Source organism: Dipodomys ordii, unplaced genomic scaffold (assembly GCF_000151885.1).
Source record: "Dipodomys ordii isolate 6190 unplaced genomic scaffold, Dord_2.0 Scaffold233, whole genome shotgun sequence".
Classification (NCBI taxonomy): domain Eukaryota; kingdom Metazoa; phylum Chordata; class Mammalia; order Rodentia; family Heteromyidae; genus Dipodomys; species Dipodomys ordii.
The window spans coordinates 1,179,499-1,201,524 of NW_012267449.1; the positions used below are offsets into that span (position 1 = coordinate 1,179,499).

At 39.3% G+C, this 22,026-nt stretch overlaps 1 protein-coding gene across 4 annotated transcripts in view; it reads left to right on the plus strand.

The window, feature by feature from the left end:
* The window catches only part of Pls3 (plastin 3), an 85,549-nt gene that overhangs the window by 51,276 nt on the left and 12,247 nt on the right, over window positions 1–22,026 (plus strand). For all 4 annotated transcript variants that reach the window (XM_013035960.1, XM_013035961.1, XM_013035963.1 and 1 more), the window contains 6 exons: window positions 4,408–4,571; window positions 11,320–11,449; window positions 12,666–12,798; window positions 15,839–15,920; window positions 16,717–16,882; window positions 19,383–19,525. In XM_013035960.1, the coding sequence (XP_012891414.1) occupies window positions 4,408–4,571; window positions 11,320–11,449; window positions 12,666–12,798; window positions 15,839–15,920; window positions 16,717–16,882; window positions 19,383–19,525 (818 nt within the window). The remainder of the gene's footprint in view (window positions 1–4,407; window positions 4,572–11,319; window positions 11,450–12,665; window positions 12,799–15,838; window positions 15,921–16,716; window positions 16,883–19,382; window positions 19,526–22,026) is intronic.

Genomic DNA, 22,026 nt, shown 5'->3' on the forward strand with positions numbered 1-22,026 from the left:
TACCTTCTCTTCTGGGTGTGTGTCCAGTTTGAAAACTAAATTACAGATCTACAGGCTGCTGGGTGGGGACAGGATTAGAACCAAGAGAATGAGACTGAGAGTTAGTTAAGAATATTCCTGTCAGGTTTTGGTTTCCTGAGGAATTGCCTTCTGGCTTTTTTTAAAAGGCTATTTGTGTATATTTTGCCATTTAGTTTATGGTTAGAGCAGTTTTTCCTCTGGTTAATACTTGAGAATCCATGTATTGTACATGCAGAATTTTTCCTTGTTGCTTGTATACGCTAGGTACTGGGCTATATATTAAGGCGGGACATAAAAATTAAAATAACCTGTATGAAGAGATGTGCAACTTAAGAAAGATAGTCACATGATAACAAATTCCTATTCCTCCCAACTCCTTTCTCATGTTCCTGTCCCTTACTAAAAGCATCTGTTATTACCACCCTTGCTTTGAAATGGAGTTTCCACATGTGGTTATTTTATGTTAGTTATATTTTAGGGTGGCTACTTCCTGGCTGCTTTTAATCACATCAGTGAGCTTTTTTCTAATTAAGGCTCAAGAGAGTTTTTGCATTGGGTTCAGGCAAACATTAGTTCTCCCTGCAACTCAAACCTCTATTTCCACTAATACAAATAAACCACCAGATAAGCTCTCAGAGCTTGGGTTGGTCTATTGCAGCTTTGAATTCATTATATTTTTCCATAGTTAAGTTTAAAATATCTTACCTTCCATTTCTATTGTCAAAAGAACAACTATTGATTACCTGTTAAATGGCAGGTCAAATTTGAATAAAAACCAAAGTTTGAGCAATGCGTAGATACTTGCCATTTCAGAAGTCAGAGAAAAAAGTGAGGTGGCCTATTGAGGTGGCTGAGATCAGGTGGATCACAATTTGATACCAGCTTGGGCAAAATAAAGTTCTTGATACCATGTCCCAGCCAAAAGAGTTGAGTGTGGTGGTGCCTGCCTATCTTTCCAACTATGGCAAGAAGCATAAAATAATAAGATTGTGGCCTGAGTGCAGACCCAGGTAAAAAGTGAGATCCTATTACAAAAATAACCAGGGACATGGAAATGTCTCAATAAAATCCTCCCCCATAAAACTAATATATTCTAGAAATAAGCATCAGTATGCAAAACAGCTTGAGGCATAGCTCAGTAGTAGATTGCTAGTTGAGCAAACTTGAGACCTGAATTCAAACCCTGATACTAGGAAGGGCTTTAGGGGCCATGACTGTTTTGCTCAGTAATAGAGAAATGAGGCTTGACATTTTATCTACACACAACTTCATCAGCCTTTGGATTAGAGATAGATATAATTCCATGATAAAGTGTTTGCATAGCACATGGGAGGCATTGGGTTCAATCCTCTGCACAACTGGAAAAAGTGAAGGACTTTACCAGCTTTCAAAGTAGTATGAAGTGGCTTTCATATAGGATCTTACCCATTTTAGTGAATGATCGCACTTAGAAAAAAACTCCTTGGATATACTCTGCTCCTGACCTTGTCTCTCACTGTTGGTGGGCTCTGGAGCACACCACATTTGCTTCATTTGCAACTTCCCCTACTTTAACTCCTTTCCTCAACATAGCCACCTTACTCATGTAACTCTGGATTCAACAAAAATCAGCAGGGGCTGGGAAGGTGGCTCAGTGAGGCCCTGGGTTTGATTCCTCAGCACCACATAAGCAAAAAGCCGGAAGTGGCGCTGTGGCTCAAGTGGTAGAGCTCTAGCCTTGAGCTGAAGAGCTGAGGGACAGCACCCAGGCCCAGAGTTCAGGCCCCATGACCGGACCCCACCCCAAAAAACAATAAACAACCGCCCTCAAAATCAGCAAAGTTGCCTTCCCTCACCTTTCTGTCTAAATGCCTTCCTTCCCACCATACAATGTCACTAGAACGGTTACTCAACTTGAGCACTGTGTACATTTTGACCCACATGATTCTATATTGCACATTGAGGATGGGGGTCACATGCATAGTATAATATCGTCATCCCTGGTCTCTGCCTATTGGATACCATGAGCATCTTTTCCTTGCCTAGCTGTGGCAATAAAAAAATTTCCAGCCAGGTGTGTGGTGGCAGATAATCGCAGAGGTAAAGAGGATCACAATTTGAAACCAGCCCTGCAAAAAGTTAGTGAGACCCTCTCATCTCAGTAAACAAGCTAGATGTGGTAGCGCACATCCATAATCCTAGCTTTACAGGAAATGATCAAGACTAGTCCTGGGTGAAAAAGTTTTGACACCATATCCAAAAAAAAAAACTAAAGAAAAATTATCTAGGGGCCTGGGTCAAATGTTAGAGCACTTACCTAGCAAGTGAGAGGCCAGGAGTTTAAATAAAATACCACCAGAAAAATTTAAAATATGTCCCGTATTGATTGCATTGTATTGTATATTATGTATATAACATTATATTGTAAATGACATTCTTTTGTTGTCTGTAGTATTTTTGGCCTCAAGAACAATATATGGTAGAGTTTTTGTATATGTGTGCCAGTACTGGGGCTTGAACTCAGGGCCTTGTGCTCTTGCTTGGCTTTTTTACTCACACTGCCATTCTACCACTTGATCCATACCTTCAGATCTGTCTTTTTTTTAACTGTTTAGTTGCAGGTAAGAGGCTCTTGGATTTGTTTGCCTGGGCTGCCTCTGCAGCCTCCTGAGTAGCTAGGGTTACAGGCATATGCTATCAACACCTGGCTCAGATTATTTCTTTCTTAATTTTCATATTTCATGTTGCTGGAGAAAGTAAAAATTTACTTACTAAAAATACATCCTCAAGTGGTTATAACTTTGGACATTTACCCTCTTTTCCATCCAACAAACTTTCAGTCCATGGATCAGGATTTTATTCTCTATTTTTAACATTCATTTAATCAGCACTTTATACATACTGTTAAAACTGCAGTAGCACAGAAATAAAAAGAATATTTATAGAGTCATGTTGAATATCTGCTTGAGTGAGTACCACATGTATTTCTATGAACTCTTTATTCATCTTGGATTAGTGTTTGTTTATATTTACTCAAAGTAAGCCCTAAAAGTAGCTGCTGCATTTCAGGTGTGATTTGAAATAGCATCATATTAATTCAGAAAAGTTTTATACTAATGAGAGTAGGAACATGAAGGCATGGTTTCAGTAGAAGTCGTTTTATACCATGTTGGTGTTTCATTGGTATAAAATGTAATTTTGTTCTTTTGGTGGTCCTGGGGTTTCAATCCATGGCGTTGTAAGTTATTAGGCAGGTGATTCCCCACTCGAGCCATACCCCCAGTCCTGTTTATGCTTTCCAATGTATAGTTTCATTGAGAGGATCTTCTAGGTAGTGCAGTCTGGCCTCAAAACTCTCAGTCCTACTGTGTCTACCTCTGGAGTTTTGGGATTATAGTCATGAACCACCAATGTGCTGATTTTTTTAAAAAGTGGTCTTAGTGTGTTGCTGGAGTTTGAATTGAGTGTCATACTTAATAAGCAGGCATTGTACTACTTCAGTCATGCCCCTAAGCCTTTTTTCTTTAGTTTATTTTTGTGGTATGGTCTGAAAGTTTTTGCCCTGAGCAGCCTTAGATAATAATCCTCCTAGGTATACCTCCAGAGTAGCTGTAATTATAGGCATGTACTACCACGCCCAGCTACTTCTGTGTTTTGATAATAGTGTTATTAACCAACCATGCTTGCTTAAAATCGGCAGTAGTATTTTTTGTTGGTTCTGGGGCTTGAACTCAGGGCCTGAGTGTTTTCTCTGAGTCTCTTCATGCTCAAGGCTAATGCTCTACCACTTGAGCCACAACACTTCAAGTTTTTTTCTGAGTAGTTAATTAGAGATAAGAGTCTTAGGGACTTTACTTCCTGGGGTGGCTTTGAACCATGATCCTCAGATCTCAGCTTCCTAAGTAGCTAGGATTATAGGCATGAGCCACTGGTGCCTGGCTGATACTGTTTTTAGGCAAAGCTTCTTACCCACTGTTTAAAATACTGGATAGCCTTGTGCAAGTGGCTCACACAGGTAATCCTAGTTACTAAGGAGGCTGAGATCAGAGGATCATAGTTTGAAGCCAGCCCAGGCAGGAAAGTCTGGGACACTCTTACCTTGAATTCAGAAGTGAAGGCAGTGGCTCAAGTGGTAGAGCGCCAACCTTGAGCAAAAACGAGCTCAGTGACAGTTCCAGGGCTCTGAGTACAAGCCCCAGGACTGCCCCCCACAAAAAAAGCACTAGGATAGATCATGAAAAACCTTGCACTTTAAATTAAAATGTACATTTTTCTTTCAAACACTCTTAGGTTCCAAATAATTAGAAAATATTCCAATTAGGTGAGCTTATGAAATAAACCAAAAATAATGGAAAATTCTATGAATTAATGTTTCCTAACCTTTTTTGCCCTTTTTTTCCCCTAAAGATCTCAACAGCAATGGATATATTTGTGACTATGAACTTCATGAACTTTTCAAGGAAGCGAACATGCCATTGCCAGGCTATAAAGTGAGAGAAATTATTCAGAAACTCATGCTGGATAGTGACAGGAATAAAGATGGAAAGATAAGCTTTGATGAGTTCGTTTATGTAAGTATATGAAAATCTACAATTCATAGAACTCACCATTGTTCCTTTGTCTTGTGGGATCTTATAGTATAAATACTATTATGTTAACTCATGAAAACATGTCACTTTAGCAATCTGCTAACTAGTTACCTTCCTTTTCATTGTGCCCACTCTGTTCAGTTAGTTCTTTCATAAGAGAACACTGTAAGAAAGAAAGCTCCCTATGAAAGGTGACCATCTCCTAACAGGATGTCATTATAGGCGTCTTTCAAAGTGCTAAATGACAGCCTTGAAATGATCTTTTTCTCTCGTGTGAGTAGTATGCCCCACAACTTTAATGATATACCCCAACTCAGTCTTAGGAGCTTCCTGAGCTAAACTTGCTGATTAAATAGACATTTTCTTCTCCTGTGGTAATGGTGTTTAACTATACCATTTTCTCTAGGGTGATCATTTTGATAATGAAAACTTAGAAGCATATCTTTTTAGTCCATTGGGAAAGACATTTCAATGTTTTGTTTGGGAGCACTTGGTGTGGTAGGCACACGGTTCTTGACTAAAGCCTAACTTTTACTTCCTGACAGTTGGAGGGTTGAGATTTTTCTAAGACACCAGCCACTTTCAATTTATATTTATTGACACAATAGACATATTTAAAAAGAGCTTTTGGTTCTTCTCTCAGTTAAGAATATACCATAAGATTTATTGGTTTGGATTTTTCTGAGACAAGATCTTGTTATACAGCCCAGCTGACCTTGCTCAAAATCCTGCTTCAGCCTCCTAAGTGCTAGGATTATAGACAGGCAATCACCACTCCTAGCTCCTGTTAAAATTTTATGGATACTTTTTATTATTAAGGTCATTTTAAGACTAGATTTGATTAGGCATTCTTTTGGATAAATTACAAACTTAGTGACTAGTGCCCAATATTTGTCTTAAACTTCCCAGCATTCCTGTCTGTCCTTTCCATAGTTTATTTTTTTCTAAAATTCTCATGTTCTCTCTGATTAGAATTACCTCCTTAAGAACACTGCAGGTCTGAAAGCATAATGACAAAATAATGATGTCTAACTCAGCTGTCAGTATTGCAGGGGTAGGGGAGGGTGTTAACTTTTTACAATGCAGACTTGGCTCATAATTATAATGATATAGTTCTTGCCATTTTTCTTTAGAAATACTGATTTCCTCCAACCATTTTTTTGTCTCCAGTTTGGGCCAAAGCCTTTTGCTTTGAATTCTGTGTTCAATAGTAAGTCACAATTTGAGCGCTTGCATGTTCTCTGTTGCATAACTCATTCCCCTTGTAACCGCATGTTGAGTTGTGAGTTGAAAGCAGCTCAGAGCAGTTAACTGTGATACAACTTGCACCTAGAAAGGACAGGCCTCAACCATTAAGATTTGTGGTAGACAAAATTATGGCAATATCTGCAAGAACAATGACCTTAGGAAGATTTTTAATTGCGTGTATTTTTGAAAGATGACCACTTCCATGCAGCTTTCAGTGGCTTTTTAAGTGAAGAGGTGGGATAACCTTTGTATATTCTTCAAAAGTAAAGAAAAGGGAGCCAGGCGCCAATGGAGACTCTTTTTCTAATTAACCAGTAAAAAGCCTGGCAGGAGTTGTGGCTCAAGTGTAAAAGCAACAGCAGGTGAGCAAGAAAGCTGACTGAGGGCATGAGACCCTGGATAAAAACCCCAGTACTGGCACAAAAAATAAAGAAGACGCATAATAATTTTGACAACAACAGAGAAATTTTAAAACCAAGTACTGAAAACATTTTAGGTTAAAATAATGTTTTAGACCTAGAAAAAGTCAATATGGTTACACTTATTTTTCAAATGAAAACAAACAATGTGGATTTCTATGAAAGGAAATGACTATACCAACACTACCTGGAAACAAGTGGCAACTACAAATAAAATCAATTTGTATTAATTTTGTGGAAGTATACACAGAGGGCAGAAAAGATTCCAAAAGTTATTGTAAATATGTGCTTTTGTTCTAAGCATTTGAAAATGAAATTACTTGATTTTTTAATAGTGGTACTGGAATTTTATGAACTTGGGCTCCTGCTTGCTAGACAGGTGTTGTACTGATTGAGCCATGCATCCAAACCTTTTTTTCTTAATTTGGCTCCTTTTTTGCTTTCTTCCCAGCTGGCTTGGACCATGAGCCTCCTATTTATGCTTCCCACTGTTGCTGAGATGACAGCCATGTGCCATTATGACAAGCTTTTTCTGTTGAGATGGATCTTGCAAGCTTTTTGCTTGGGCTAGCCTTGAACTTTGAACCTCTTAAGCTAGGTGTGAGTCAACTGTGCCTGGCTTGGATGTTTATATTTATGAAATAATGAGATTTTGTGAAAAGCTAATATGGCAATAAATTCCTTGAACAGTGGATCACCATGCTAAGCTCTCATTTTCACAATGAGAATCTTGTTCTTATATAATGACAATAAATTGTTGATTTTCTTAAGGAATATTTGTAATATTTCTAACTTCATAAGATTAAATAATACGGCAAAGTTCTTAAAACAATGTCAGGTATATAGTAAAAGCTACATAGATGTTAGTGTCAAGGAGACTATCTTCATTTTATTTATTCATTTGAAACAGTGTCTTGCCAAGTTGCTTGCATTGGTGGGAACTCTTGGACCCCCAAGGGATTCTCCTGGCTCAGCCTCTGTAGTGGCTGGGACTACAGGCACACCATAATACCTGACTACTATTTTTTAAGCAGTATTCTTTTACAAGTTCAGCATTATGAGAATTTCCAGAGAAAGGAGAAATTCAAACCTATTGCTTTGGAAATAAATAAGCCCCATATAGTAGAAGCCAGTCAATTTTTTTGTAATTGTTTGTGAAATCTTTCCTTCATAAGTCATATGCCTCTGGGTTGTTTGGGTTTGGCCACTAGGCCTATGTCAGAGTCATTTTGGGATGGGAAGAAGTTAGCTTCTTGCTGAGGATCTTTGAGAGAAAGGTGATAACACTTGTGGAAGAACCAAATACATTCCCTAAAGGGGACTGAAGGAGAGTGGACATTGCTGTGTTGGCAGGGAGTTCTTCACAGATGATGAAACTAGTCCTCCCTCATGGAGGAACAATGGTTCCAAACAGTGAGCTCATCTGGATCCCTGCACAGCCTTGAAAAGCTTCATTGAGAAGACTAAAGCACAGTGTTCAGCCTTGTACTCTGCCTTCTAATATTCTCACGAAGTTAAAGTTGATACTCCAATGGCTTTATCATCCATTCCAGCAGTTGCTTTACTAAAGTGGAAAGGAAAAGGCAAATTCTCAATCAATCTGCATATATGAATTCTTTATTGTCTTACATTAAAAGTTATAATCCAAAGAACAGGAAAGTACACAATCATTTGGGCTTAGCTGAAATACTATATTTTAAAGTATTTAGAAAGTAGAGGCTAGGAGTAGAGCTTAGCAGTAGAGCATGTGCTTATTAACTTAAACTGTACAAGATCCTGGGTTTCAGTCTCTAGCATCACAGAAATAAAAGGAAAGGAAAGGGAGGAAGCGAGGGAGTTGGAAAGAAGGCATTATGAGCTTTTTTGTTTTTTTAAAAATTATTGTAAGGGTGATGTACAGAGGGGTTACAGTTACATAAGTCAGGTAATAAGACAATGTCACCACTTCCCTCACTCTCTCCCAGTTTTTCCCTCCAGTCCCTTCCCACAAGTTGTATATTTTCATTTTCAACAGTGTCCAGTGAGGACCACTGCTGCATTTGTTCACCCTTTTTTCCTCCAGCCATACAATCTTCTTTTTAAAAAATTTAATTAGATTCTTGCATTTCATTCCCAAACTTCAGAAGTTGTACTAGACCATAGAAGTCATTTCATTACAATACAATACTACTTCTTTTTTTCTTCCTTTTTCTTTTCATTTTAATCATCACATTTTCCTATGGCACATGCAAATCGGGATTTATCTGTGGGCTGAAATTGTGCTCATTGAAACAGCCTAATTTCTAGCCGACAATAATGCTTACTACGAAAGCACTAATACAGAGAAAACCAGCCTGGTACATCACTGTGAGGCAGTACCATGTTGTGCCCATTGTAGTGTCATGTGGTATGGCAGGAATGAGGAAATGCCACTTCTCAGAAGTTTTTTTTAATTGTGAAAATACTGTACAGAGGGATTACAATTACATGGGCAAGGTAATGAGTACATTTCTTATCAAGCATTGTTGTCTCCTCCTTTGTTTCCCCTTCCCATTCCTTCCCATCCCCCCCCAAAGTTGTAAAGTTTGTTTTTCGACATAACGACTTGTGCATCTCATTGTTGCAATGGGTCCACCTGTGTCCCTATTTAAATTATTTGTTTTTTCCTTTCCCCTCCACAAATTATACCAACATCAAATACATTTATACAGTTATACCATGGGGGAGGGACATACAAGGCAACATAGAAATTATCTTATAAATATGTTAGAAACAATTGCAAGAAAGAAAAAACATTTGAGTCCTTATCTTGGGGTTCATTTCACCTAACATTAACTTATCTGACCTTTTCTGCTTGTCTCAGACATATACTAGTTATTGCAAATAACGGAAACCATGGGACCTATGTTTCTTTGGGCCTGGCTTACTTCACTTAATATAATTTTTTCCAAATCTTTCCGTTCCCTAACGACTGTCATTCTTTCTTATGGAAGCATAGGACCACCTGTCAGATTTTTTTTGGGGGGGGTCCAGTTGTGGGGCCTGAACTCTGCCTGGGCCCTATCCCTCAGCTCTTAAGCTCAAGGCTAGCACTCTACCACTTGAGCCACAGTGCCACTTCCGGCTTTTTTCCTTTTGCTTATGTGGTGCTGAGGAATCGAACCCAGGGCCTCATGCATGCAAGGCAAGCGCTCTACCACTGAGCCACCTTCCCAGCCCCAACCTGTCAGATTTTAACTTACTCCACAATGTTTAACTAAATGACACAGAATTGGAATGAAGTACTTGTCTCCTTACTGAGCCAGGTGCCTTGTTATCAAAAAGGGAAGCTATGGATCAAAACACATTCTAATTCAGGCTTTGCCACATTCCAGGGAGTGACTCAATTCAATTAGTTTGGCTTGAATAATAGAAAAATTACCTGGAGTGTCCAATTCAGATGAGAGTCAGTGCTATGGAGAAGAAAGTGGGTTTATCATTTGCACACAATATCTAGAAAAGTTAATGTGTCTGTACATCTTCTGTATTGTAGATATAGACACCAAAAACACTTTCTGTAAAATTACTGGCATACCACAGACTTGCAGATATAGAAAGTGGGAAAACTTGAATCAGTTGTTTCTAGACTCAGGCAAGTCAGGTTTCAGGAAAGGTAAGGGGACAAGAAAGGTAAGGGTATGAGATGATGCAGGCAGCAACCTTGGTACAGATTACAAAATGTCACTTGTTCTGATGGACTAGTTACAAAATTGTTCTCTCCTTCTTGAAACTTGGCAGTCTTCAGCAAGGTTTTAGTATTTCATGGGCTGGATTTTCCCAGCATGAACTGCTATATATTATGATCTTATTCTAGGCATAGGCTACAATCATGCTGAGATGAGAATATATATATTCATTGACAGCATGAAAGACCTTTGAGTTAATTTACATTTCTTTAGCAAACTTTCCATTACAGTTGTGTTTCTTTTGATAGGGTCACTTAAATGAGGGTTCTAAACAGCATTTAAAGGAAGTTCTTTGAAGTTTATGTACATTGCTTCTATGCAACTGGAGGCAGTGCTGTACCTTGGTAGATCAGGGACAAGTTTGGGGAGAGGGGCTTGGGGAGTATATAGAGATGCCATTAGAATGCCTACCCAGTCAATTTAGTGAGCTAGGATGTGAAATTTGCACTGTTTCAACCTGTTTTATACAATTAGAGTATACACATTAACTTGTTAGCCACTTTCCTTATTGTGAAGATAAGCTAGGTTTGGGGTTATAACTCAGTGGTGGAGTTACCTACCTGAACTTTCAAGGCCCTAGGGTCTATCCTCAGAAACAAATGAGACAGACAGAGACAAAGAAAAGGAGGAGAGTGGAAGGGAGAGAGGAAAGGAGAGGAACAGATTTTTCAAATCCTGACTCTCTTACAACTTTTGATTAAATGGACTCTTACTTTAGCTACCATTATGCTGCACTTTTTTAATTTTTTTATTTTATTTGTGAAGATACTGTACAGAGGGGTTACAATTACATGGGCAGGATAATGCGTACATTTCTTACCAAGCATTGCAGCCTCCTCCATTTGTTTACCCTTCACATCCCTTCCCAGCCTCCCCCCTCCCCCCCATATGCTGCACTTTTTAAAAGTGTATTTTAAGTGTTTTTAAGTAACATTCTTTACATTAAGAATTGGGGTTAGGAAGTGGCATTGTGGCTCAAGTGGTAGAGCGCTAGCCTTGAGCTGAAGAGCTTAGGGGCAGTGCCCAAGCCCAGAGTTCAAGCCCCACAACTGACCAAAAAAAAAAAAAAAATAGGAAATTAACAGGTTGACCTGTGCTTTTCAACAACCCTACTTTTGAGCTTACAAGGGATTCAATGCATGTAGCACTTCGTGTTTTTGAAAAGTGTGTGCAATTGACTTGAAGCTTCATCTGGAGTAGTACCATGATAGATTTGTTTAGCATTGCAAAAACTCAAGCCCAATTTTCCTTTTAACACTCATCACCTGGGGAAAACAATAGCCATCAAGATCTAAAATAAGACAAGTATGCTTATTGTTGTGCCTGAGTTGTCAATCAACAAAATTCTTTTCTTACTAGATTTTCCAAGAGGTAAAAAGCAGTGATATTGCTAAAACCTTCCGCAAGGCAATCAACAGGAAGGAGGGTATCTGTGCTCTGGGGGGGACTTCAGAGCTCTCCAGTGAAGGGACTCAGCATTCTTATTCAGGTAATGGGTTCCAGGTGATGTAGACTGGAGTAGGGTAGCTACTGTAAGGTCATTGGGGGGAGGGGGTTCTGATTAAGAATTCCACCAAGCCAGGTGCCAGTGGCGCATGCCTATAATCCTAACTGTTCAGGAGGCTGAGATCTGAAGACTGTAGTTTGAAGCTAGCCCAGGTGAATAAGTGTGAGAGAATCTCATCTCTAATTAACCAGCAAAAAGTCAGAAGTAGAGATATGACTCAGTGAAGCCAGAAGTGGAGCTATTACTCAGTGGTGGAGTATCCATCTTGAGTGAAAAAGCCAAGCTAGAGTGTAAAGCCCTGAGTTGAAGCTTCAGGACCAGCACAAAAACAAAACAAAAGAATCCCAGCCAGGTGCCAATGGCTCCCACCTGTAATCTCTACTTAGGAAGCTGAGATCTGAGTACTGCCAGTTCAGGAAGAAAAGTCAGCAAGTGAGACTCTTATCTGCAATTAACCACAAGAAGCAATAAGTGGAGTTATGGCTCAAGTGTTAAAGTGCTAGTGTGTCCCTTGAGCACAAAAGCTCAGGGACAGCACGGGGCCCCACAGCACGCAATAAATAAATAAATAAACAAAAAGAATACCATTGATGTCCTTGGTTAGATGCACTTGAGCTTAGATGTAATACCATAAAGTTATGACAGGGTTTTTTATATGACAGGTTTTTATTGTATGATTTTTTTTAGCTTACAAGAGACACAGTTCATGTCATGATAGATTTTATTACAGTAGAGTTGTGCAGTCCTATAAATGTAATTTTTTTTGTACCGGTACTTGGACTTGATCTCAGAGTGTGGGCACTGTCCATGAGCTTTTTTGCTCAGGATTAGCACTTTACCATTTGAGCCACAGCTCCACTTCTGGCTTTTTAAAATACTTTATAAGAGTCTCAATGATTTTCCTGCTCATGGTGGCTTCAAACCATAATCCTCAGATCTCAGCCTCCTGAGTAACTAGGATACCAGGCATGAGCTACCAGCACCTGGCTTATGCATACAATTTTTAAAAGACTTTATAAGTAACTTCTCTGAGGATCAGTAAGTGAACTGTTTTTGTTCATTTTTGGTTATATCCAAGTATCTGGTGTCCAAAGATGATAGCCACGTGTTTGTTCAATACTGCTATTACAACTATTTTAGGTTTGGGGGGTCAAAAGATTAATACAAAGTATGAACTGTTTTTCATTCATGATTTTAGAGGAAGAAAAATATGCTTTTGTTAACTGGATAAACAAGGCCTTGGAAAATGATCCAGATTGCAGACATGTTATACCTATGAACCCAAATACTGATGACCTGTTCAAAGCTGTTGGTGATGGAATTGTGCTTTGGTAAGATGCTAACTTGTTTTATCTACAGATTTCCAAAAATGTCCTTCCATAAACTTGCTCAGTTTGTTTCTAAATGATTGGCAGCTGCATCTCAGGAAAGAAACACAGGAGAATTACCTCACTTCAGTCCCTTTTGTTTCATCTCTTAAGTCTTTCTCTGAAAAGAAAACTGTCAGAGACTAAAAACTCAGCACCCATTTCTTCTCATCACTAGCAAGCAGTACATTACTACTTCGTTCATTTAAGTATGTCAGTGTCTATTCTGAAATGCGATAGCTTCCAAAGGGAAAAAAAAGGGCTACCTTCAGTTCACTCTCTCCAGTGACCTATTTTTAAAAAGCTCCTGTCACTGTGACTCCCCCATAGCCGGCAGGGTCTTGGCAGAAGTGATGGGAAAACCTCAGTGCTCTCTGCTGCTTCTTTTCTTTACAGAGGCAGTGTAGCACAGTGGTTAAGAGCATGCTCCAAGACTGATAGACCCAGGTTCAAATTCAGGCTTATACACTCAGAAGCCATGCAGCTGTGGACTAGGATAGTGAACTCCACATGTGTTTAGGTTCCTTTCTGTCATGAGCATTCCTAATCCAAAAACTGAAAGCCAAAATGCTCAAAATCTGAAACATTTTAAGCTCTGACATTTGTAAGGTAAATTATCAGAGAAGACACATTTTGGGAGAATGAATCTTGGATCTTTATTACATAGCAGTCTGCAGGCAGCCTGTTGTAATAAAGGCCTGCAGCCCACTAATACATAACACAGCTAGGACACAGGCCAAGGAGAAAGAAAAGAACAAAAACAATACCAACAAACTAATTCAGCACTGATGGAGAGCTGAATTGGGATTCCATGATGTCTGGAGAGCCAGGAGACAGGACACAGGACACAAAAATGGAGACACATGTAAGGGTGCCTATGCTTGTCAGAGTCTAAATAGTGTGCCAGCACAGGACAGGGTCACAGAACACTCCCGGTCCCAGGCACTGGACTGACAGGTTCAGTAACCTATCAGCCAAGTGCTGATAGGGATCTGGGCATATGCATCACCTGGGAGGCGTCACCCTCCCCTAGCATGAAGAAGAGATGGTAGACCCTACCATTCACCATGTGGTCAATATGGTGCTGGCTAGACCTGACCTTCCTACTTCAATGACACTGCAAGTGGACTACTCCACACCTAACTTTATGTGGCAAGTCACTGTCAAAATGCAGGTGCACTAAAAATAATGTATAATATTACTTTCTGGGCCAGGGGTAGCTCCATGGTAGAGATGCAGCTTGCCTGGCATGTTTGAGTCCCTGGCTTTCATCCCTAGCACCATAAAAAACAAATCAAAATCACCCTTTGGTTATGTGTGCAAGGTATATATGACACAAATGAAATTTGTTTGACATCCTCACAATAACCTCATTATGTGTATGCAAATATTTTAAAATCCGCAACACTAGTTCCAAGTGTGCAATATTTACCTTCCACACCCCCCATGTGGTAAAATTTAGGCTGAGATTCATAACATTTTAATTGTTTATAGTACCATCTGTAAGAAATTTTATGGTGAATAGGGAAAACCATGCATCTTTCCATATACTATGTATGTACGTAGAACATACCATGAACCATGGATGTTTGGGGCCCTGAGGATCAATTCTCCCCACCAAATAAATTTTTAAAAATATATAAATAGTACCAAATATGATTGTTTTTTTCTAGCCAGATGCTGTGGCTCATACCTGTAATCATGGCTACTTAGGAGGCTGAGATCTAAGGATCGCAGTTTGAAGCCAGCCCAGGCAGGAAAGTCCGTGAGACTCTTATCTCCAATTAATCACCAGAAAACCTGAATTGGAGGTGTGCCTTTAGAGCACTATCCTTGAGCAAAAATTGCCCAGAGATAGCACCCTGGCCCTGCCCCATAACCAACAAAAGAAAATATTTTCTTTCTAGTAAGTGACAGACTGTAGCCTAACTAATCTTTCTTTATCTCTCCACTGTATTACCAGTACCAAATGGAGTGTCTAGCTTCTTGAGACACTCAGAAAGCATGTGGTGAAGGGGGCTAAGAGTGTAACTCAGCAGTACAATGCTGGATTCCAGCTCAAGCACCATGAAAAAGCAGAAGTAAGACTTGAGTGAATGAAACAATCCCTTGCTTGGATGGGGGTATAGCTCAGTGATAGAAGATGGGGTGGACCTCATGTGTGAGTCTGTTTCTTCCTGTAGCATCAAAAAAGTCTTCTCAATAAATAATGTATTACTGTTTTTTGGATAGAGGGTAAAATTTAAATATAAATTAAATCATGTAGAAGAGTTTCAATGTATATCTGGTTATCATAATTGTTCACTGATCCTTTTCAATATGCAGATTATTCATTTTCAGAATGTAAACAATACAGGGCTAGCAATATGGCTCAAGTGGCTGAGTGCTTGTATAATAATTCGGAAACCCTGAGTTCAAACCCCAGTATCTCAAAAAAATGTAATCATGAGAAAATATGCTCCCACACTCTATTCAGAGTCTCAACTACTATAAACATTTTGGTCATATTTTTGGTGTTGGTTTTGGTGCTGGAGATCAAACCCAAGGCCTTTTGTATGCTATGCAAGCACTTTGCCACCAAGCTATACCTTCAGCTCTTTGGTTGTTTTTTTTTTAAGCATTTTATGAGTATAGTTTTTTCTTTTAGTTTGTTTTTGTTTTTTTATGTCGGTCGTGGGGCTTGAACTCTGAGCCTGGGCACTGTCCCTCAGCTCTTCAGCTCAAGGCAAGGGCTCTACTGCTTGAGCCATAGTGCCACTTCCGGTTTTCTGGTAGTTAGTTGGAGATAAGAATCTCATGGACTTTCTTGCCTGGGCTGGCTTTGAGCTGCAATCCTCAGCTCTCTGCCTCCTGAGTAGCTAGGATTACAGGTGTGAACCACCAGTGCTAGGCTTGTATGTAGTTTTTATTGTGATCAATCAACATGGTTTCTTGTTTAGATCACATGAAAGACATGTTTTATAGACTCTTTAAGAGTAATTAACTTTTTTCATTTTTGTTGCAGCAAAATGATCAACCTTTCAGTTCCTGATACAATTGATGAACGTGCAATCAACAAGAAGAAACTTACACCCTTCATCATTCAGGTACACCCTGTTCTCCACTCTTGCCATGGAACTGGTATAAAACCAGGAAAGCTTGTTCTACACACTGCATATTCTGTACTCACCACATAGTATCTCATTTAACCCTCAGAGCTGAAACTCAGAAAAGTCTGAAAGTTTGCCAAAGGTTAATAAAGAACTGTGGTGCAAATCTCTGCCTCATTTCAAAGCCCTATGGTCTCTTGTGGTAGAATATTTCCAGCTGGGTACCACCATCTCATTCCTGTTATAATACTAGCTACTCAAGAGGCTGAGATCTGAGGATTGCAGTCCTAAGCCAGACTGGGCAGGAAAATCTGTGGGAGTCTCATTTCCAATTAGCCACTAAAAAGTCAGACGTAGAGGTTTGGCTCAGGTGGCAGAGCGCCAGTCTTGAGTGGACAGTGCCCAAGCCATGAGCTCAAGGACAATATTTAAACCCTTCATGAGTTGGCCTATTTAAAGGAATGGAGCATTCTTTCTTTTTCCATTGGAAGAATATTAGACTATTAAATGGTAAGATCCCCTCAGCCTCAGGCATCAGATAGAGATCGGTAGCTTCTAGAACTTGACTTGGGTGCATGCCATACTTCTGGGACTCTCATTAAGACATTTTTTTGAAATACGACACTATCCACATGGATATATTTACTGCAGTCACTTGGGCTTTTCCTTTAGTGTCAGCATAATTCAGAAGGGGCCAAATAAAACATCTGAGTAATATTTTCAGTGAAAATTTTCACTGGGAAAAATGGAAAGGTCAAAAAGCAAGTGTAATTGTAATTTGGCTGTCTTGCAGGAAAACTTGAATTTGGCTCTGAACTCTGCATCTGCCATTGGGTGTCACGTTGTGAACATTGGTGCAGAGGATTTACGGGCTGGGAAACCTCATCTGGTGTTGGGTCTGCTTTGGCAGATTATTAAGATCGGTTTGTTTGCAGACATTGAGTTAAGCCGGAATGAAGGTAATGGAACATAGTCATTATTGGGAAAGTGGTTTATTGGGGGTATCTTTTTCTATTCATACAAACTATTATACTTTCACTTAAATTGAGGTGATTAGATGATAACTAGAATTAACATAAGATAATGCTATTTAGTTATTCAGGGAAACAGCCTAATTATAACTCTTCTTTTGTAGTAATTTACATTTGTCTGGCACTTTAAATTTTATCTACAACAAAGGTACAAAAATAATGTTCCCAAGTCCCCAAAGGTAACAGCCTTTTCTGTAGGGTCCACACAGCCTCTACTGCATGACGCCCCTGAGCTCCATGGTATTTATAATGCCTTTTATATTCTATCATAGATTTAGACTGCTTTCACAGTCTTGCCATCTATCTTAGCGTTCCTATATTTCCTGAGCCAGAAAAAAAAATCCTCCATCCTTTTAACAGCATAGACTTCTAGATCTCATTATTTACAGAGTGCATGCTTATATACAATCCAATGGCTGTCAGGTAGTAGGCAGTTCTCTAAAATTTTAAATGTTGATTATTGCTCCAGATATTCATATTTTATTTCAGAATTTCCAGCATCACTCCCATCATAATAGTTCTTAATTACTTTGATGGAAGAGTATATATTTGGGATTCTCCATATTTTTCAAGGTCTCATAATGTCTGCCAAATCCTATGTTGGACATTTACATGTCATAGGACTGGCTTTTGCACATTTTCAATCTACTCAGAAAGTCCTACTTATCTTGTGTGGTGCAGGGGATAGAATCCAGAGCCTTGTGCATACTTGGCAAGTGCTCTACCACTGAGTTATATACACCCCTAGCCCTAAAGGTTTTGCTTGGTTTCTGTTTTGTTGTGGGAGGATCTGACTGTTACCCAGTTTGATCTTTAACTCTTGGACTCACATACCAGCACTAACCAATAAGGTGGGAACAGAGAAGTACTACAAGATTCCAGCAGTGACCCACTACTCTGCCAGACTTGGTGGATTCCAATATATTAAAGGATCTAGAAAGAAGGAGCTTCTCTAATAGTTTGTCCTTTTTTCTTGTTATTATTTTTAGTACTGCTTTTATTTTATTTCTGAATTTTTAAATGTTTACTTTTATTTACTTTTTTTCTTTTATTTTGTAATCAAACTTCTGGGCTCAAGTGATCCTCGTCCTTAGCCTCCCAAGTAGCAGGAACTTCACAGACATGTGCCACTGGGCCTGGCACTAAGATCCTACTTTTGAATGACTAAAATTGCACCAGTTACCCAGGTGCTAGTGGCTCATGCCTATAATCCTAGCTACTCAGGAAGCTGAGATCTGAGGATTGTGGTTCAAAGCCAGCCTGAGCAAGAGAGTCCTTCTTAAGACTCTTATCTCCAATTAATCACCAAAAATCAGAAGTGGTGCCATAACTCAAAGTGGTTGGGTGCTGGCCTTGAGCAAAAGAGCTCTTTTGCTCAAGGCCAGCACCCAGGCTCCAAGCTCAAGCCCCATGACTGACCAAAACAAAACAAAAATTGCTCCAGTTGCTGACATCATATCAATGTTACCCTTGCTTAATTGATGGAAAGTGTGGAAAGAAAACAAAATTATATTGGCTCATGAAATAAATTAGATATGTAGATGTTGGGTTATTTGATTCTTTCCAGCCTTTGATGGTGGGGAGGAGGGTAACCAGAAGGAGGGCTCTGTACATATCAACACGCTACTTCTCATCTTGCTTAAATCCCTGAGCACCATAATGACACGAATCTATCAAAGATGATCTTTGCCTGATAGAGGTATAATTAGAACTTTAGAAATCAAATAGTACTAACTTTCTTGTTCAACATTAGTCTTTCATTTTATGGGAGGCAGTTATTTCATAAGAGCTACCCAACTTCTTGGATTTGAGGCCTTTCATTCTGGGGATGGATCTCAGGGCCTTTATACACACATGCTAGTTAAGCACACTACCACTGAGCTACTCCCCCAACACCTGTAGAATGCCTTAATCAAAAATTTCCCCAGTTTAAACATCTTCTATAATCCCTACTAACTACTAAATTAGAACAGTTAATGCAAATACATAATTATGTAGAAAATGTTAAAGTCAATAAATGTTAAATCTAATTTGGTATTTCAAATGTGGAGAATAATAAGTAATATTACTTTTTCTATTATATGTTTTCTGTGCATTCTCACAATACAATGTCTATGTATCACTCTGTAAAATAATTATCTACTCACATATTTATTTTTATTAGATTATACTCATGAAGCCAGAACTATGCTATACTAGTTCTTACATCTCTATTAAGATCGTCTCAAAAAGACTGGGCAAAGCTGGGCATGATAATGCACACTCATAATCCCAGCCCTTAGGAAGCTGGGACAGGAGGATCATAAGTTCAAGGCTAGCTTGGGTAACGAAGTGAAACCTTGTCTTCCAAGAAAAACAAAAAGGTTGAGTAAACTTGGCGTGACCCTTTGTCATATCATACATTGATTGAAGTTTTTATTTTCTTCAGCGTTGGCTGCTTTACTTAGAGATGGTGAGACTTTGGAGGAGCTTATGAAATTGTCTCCAGAAGAGCTTCTGCTTAGGTGGGCAAACTTTCATTTGGAAAACTCGGGCTGGCAAAAGATCAACAATTTCAGTGCTGACATCAAGGTAACTGCAAAGAGTCAGGATGCTCGGGGCAATATAATGATCTGGAGAATTGCATCCTTTATAACAGAGGCAGTCCTAATGCTATATCACTATCAACAAACCATGTTGCCTGTTGGCCTGATGGTAGATTTTATTTTTTTAAGTCCCTTTTGTTTATTAATCTGCACTCTTATAGGCTCTGGCATGCCAGGCAAGTATTTACCCCCTCCACTCCAAGGCATCCACATAGATTTTAGAGCAAAAGTAGCCCAAATAAGCATGTGAACACCACGTATTCATTTCATGGAAAACTCAATGCATTATAGTATAATGTTTTGTATTCTGCCTATTATTAAATATGGAGTTTACAAGTTGTAACATGATCCTTCTACTCCTGCCTTTCTCATGCAAATGAGCCTGTTAGAAAAGCCACCTAGAAAAGGCAGGTGCTGATGACTCATGCCTATAGTCTTTGGTGCTCAAGAAGCTGAGATCTATGAATGGCAGTTTAGGGCCAACCTGGATGGACAAATCCGTAGGATTATCTCAAAAAGCCAGAACCAAAGACATGGCTCAAGTGCTTTTGCACCAACCATAAATGAAAAAACCTGAGCAAAGTACCAGGCTTTTGAGTCTCAGTATTGGGAAACACAAAATGAGAAAAGGAAAAAGAATGAGAAAAAACCTAGAAGAGTGAAAACATCAAAATTATTGTCACCGTCAGTTTTCTTGGTTACTGTTTTTGTATGTATGTGCTGGTTCTACAGCTTGAACCTGGGGCCTGGGCTCTGTCCCAGAGCTTTTGTGCTCAAATCTAGCACTCTACCATTTCAGCTTTTTCCTAGTTAAATTGAGGTAAGAGTCTCTTGGACTTTTCCTTCCTGGGCTGGCTTCAAACTACTCAGATCTCAGCCTCCTGAGTAGCTAGGATTACAGGCCACCTGGCTTCTTGCTTATCTTTGTACCTGTTGTATTCTCTTATCTTTAGATGTTAGGAAGTCATGAGTGTTTGTTATTTCTCTGAATCCTACCTGAGCCCCTGTCCCAGTTACCTTCCTACTGAACCTGATCTCTAAAACAAGGCCTGGTACAGAAAAGTTTCCCAAATACTTCTGGAATTAGATTGAGCTTTCACACTCATAGACAGTCAGGGGGGAAAAAACAAGCGAGGTAGGAAGGCACTGGTAACATTCATTTACCACATGATGCCTTTGGCTCCTTACATGGAGAGGGACCAAAATAATTGTAACAAATATAGTTGCCTCCCCCATCTTTGCATTCCACATCTGTACATTGAATATATAGGAGGAAATTTGTGTATTATTGGATATGCGCAGACTTCATTATCTTGTTGTTAGACCCAACATAATATAGTATCACAACTATTCGGTTAGCATTTCCATTATAATTGGCATTATATGTCATCTTCAAATAACTTAAAGAGTATAGAAGGAATCTGGGTGCCAGTGGCTCACACCTATAATCCTAGCTACTCAGGAGGCTTAGATCTGAGGATCATGGTTCAAAGCTAGCCTGAGCAGGAAAGTCTGTGAGACTCTTAACTCCAATTAACCACCAAGAAATCAGAAATGGCACTGTGGCTCAAGTGGTAAAGTGCTTGCCTCAAGCTGAAGAGTTGAGGGACAGCACCCAAGCCCAAAGTTCAAGCCCCATTACTGACAAAAAAAAAGTATAGAAGGATGTGTTGTGTTTGCAAATCCTGCATTCATTTACAAAAGATGCTTTTGGCAGGGGAAGGGCATGTCTATAAACCCATTTCCCCATCATACCACCAGACAACTTCATTGTTTCATTTTCTACACTCTCTTGAAACTGCCAGTGTTGATTTGTAGGAACAAAATAGAGGGTCTTCACCAGCTGTCATTGACCAACAGGGCTATGGGCACAATTTCCTGGGATACTAACAATATGTTTCGTGGTGGGAGGAAGCTGTGGGATATTTGCTGTGCTGAATTTTTTTCATTGAAATTAAGGATTCCTTCTAAAGTCTAAGACCCAATTGACCCCACCTCTACTTTCAACTTATACAACATGTCCAGCTGGGTATATTTTGCATCATATTTGATGTTCAACCAAAAACTCATTTAGAAGTAGGTTTCATGTACTGGGGTGTATTTCCAATGTATGAAAGGAATTTTTTTAAAGAAAATATTTTTTCTTTTGAAAAACAAAGAATGTGTGTTTAGCCAGTAAGTGGAAGGGAAATCACTTTCCTAGCTTCAATGCACTGTTGCTTAGAACATGGGAAATCCTATGCCCCTGAGTGATAGGAATTGGGTTAACTTCTCCTGAATTGCTCTGAAGTGGCTTTTACTCACTGATTTCCCCTCTCCCCTTTTTTGAGCCATTTGTAGCACTGAAATGCAAACTCCCTTGCATAGGTGGCTTAAGATGCAGTTTGTGGGCAGCTCCTGGTGGTTTCATATTTGGCATGTCTGTCATAAATTTACCTGAGATTAGGATGCACTTGTTCTATAAAACTTACTATCTGAAACACTTCT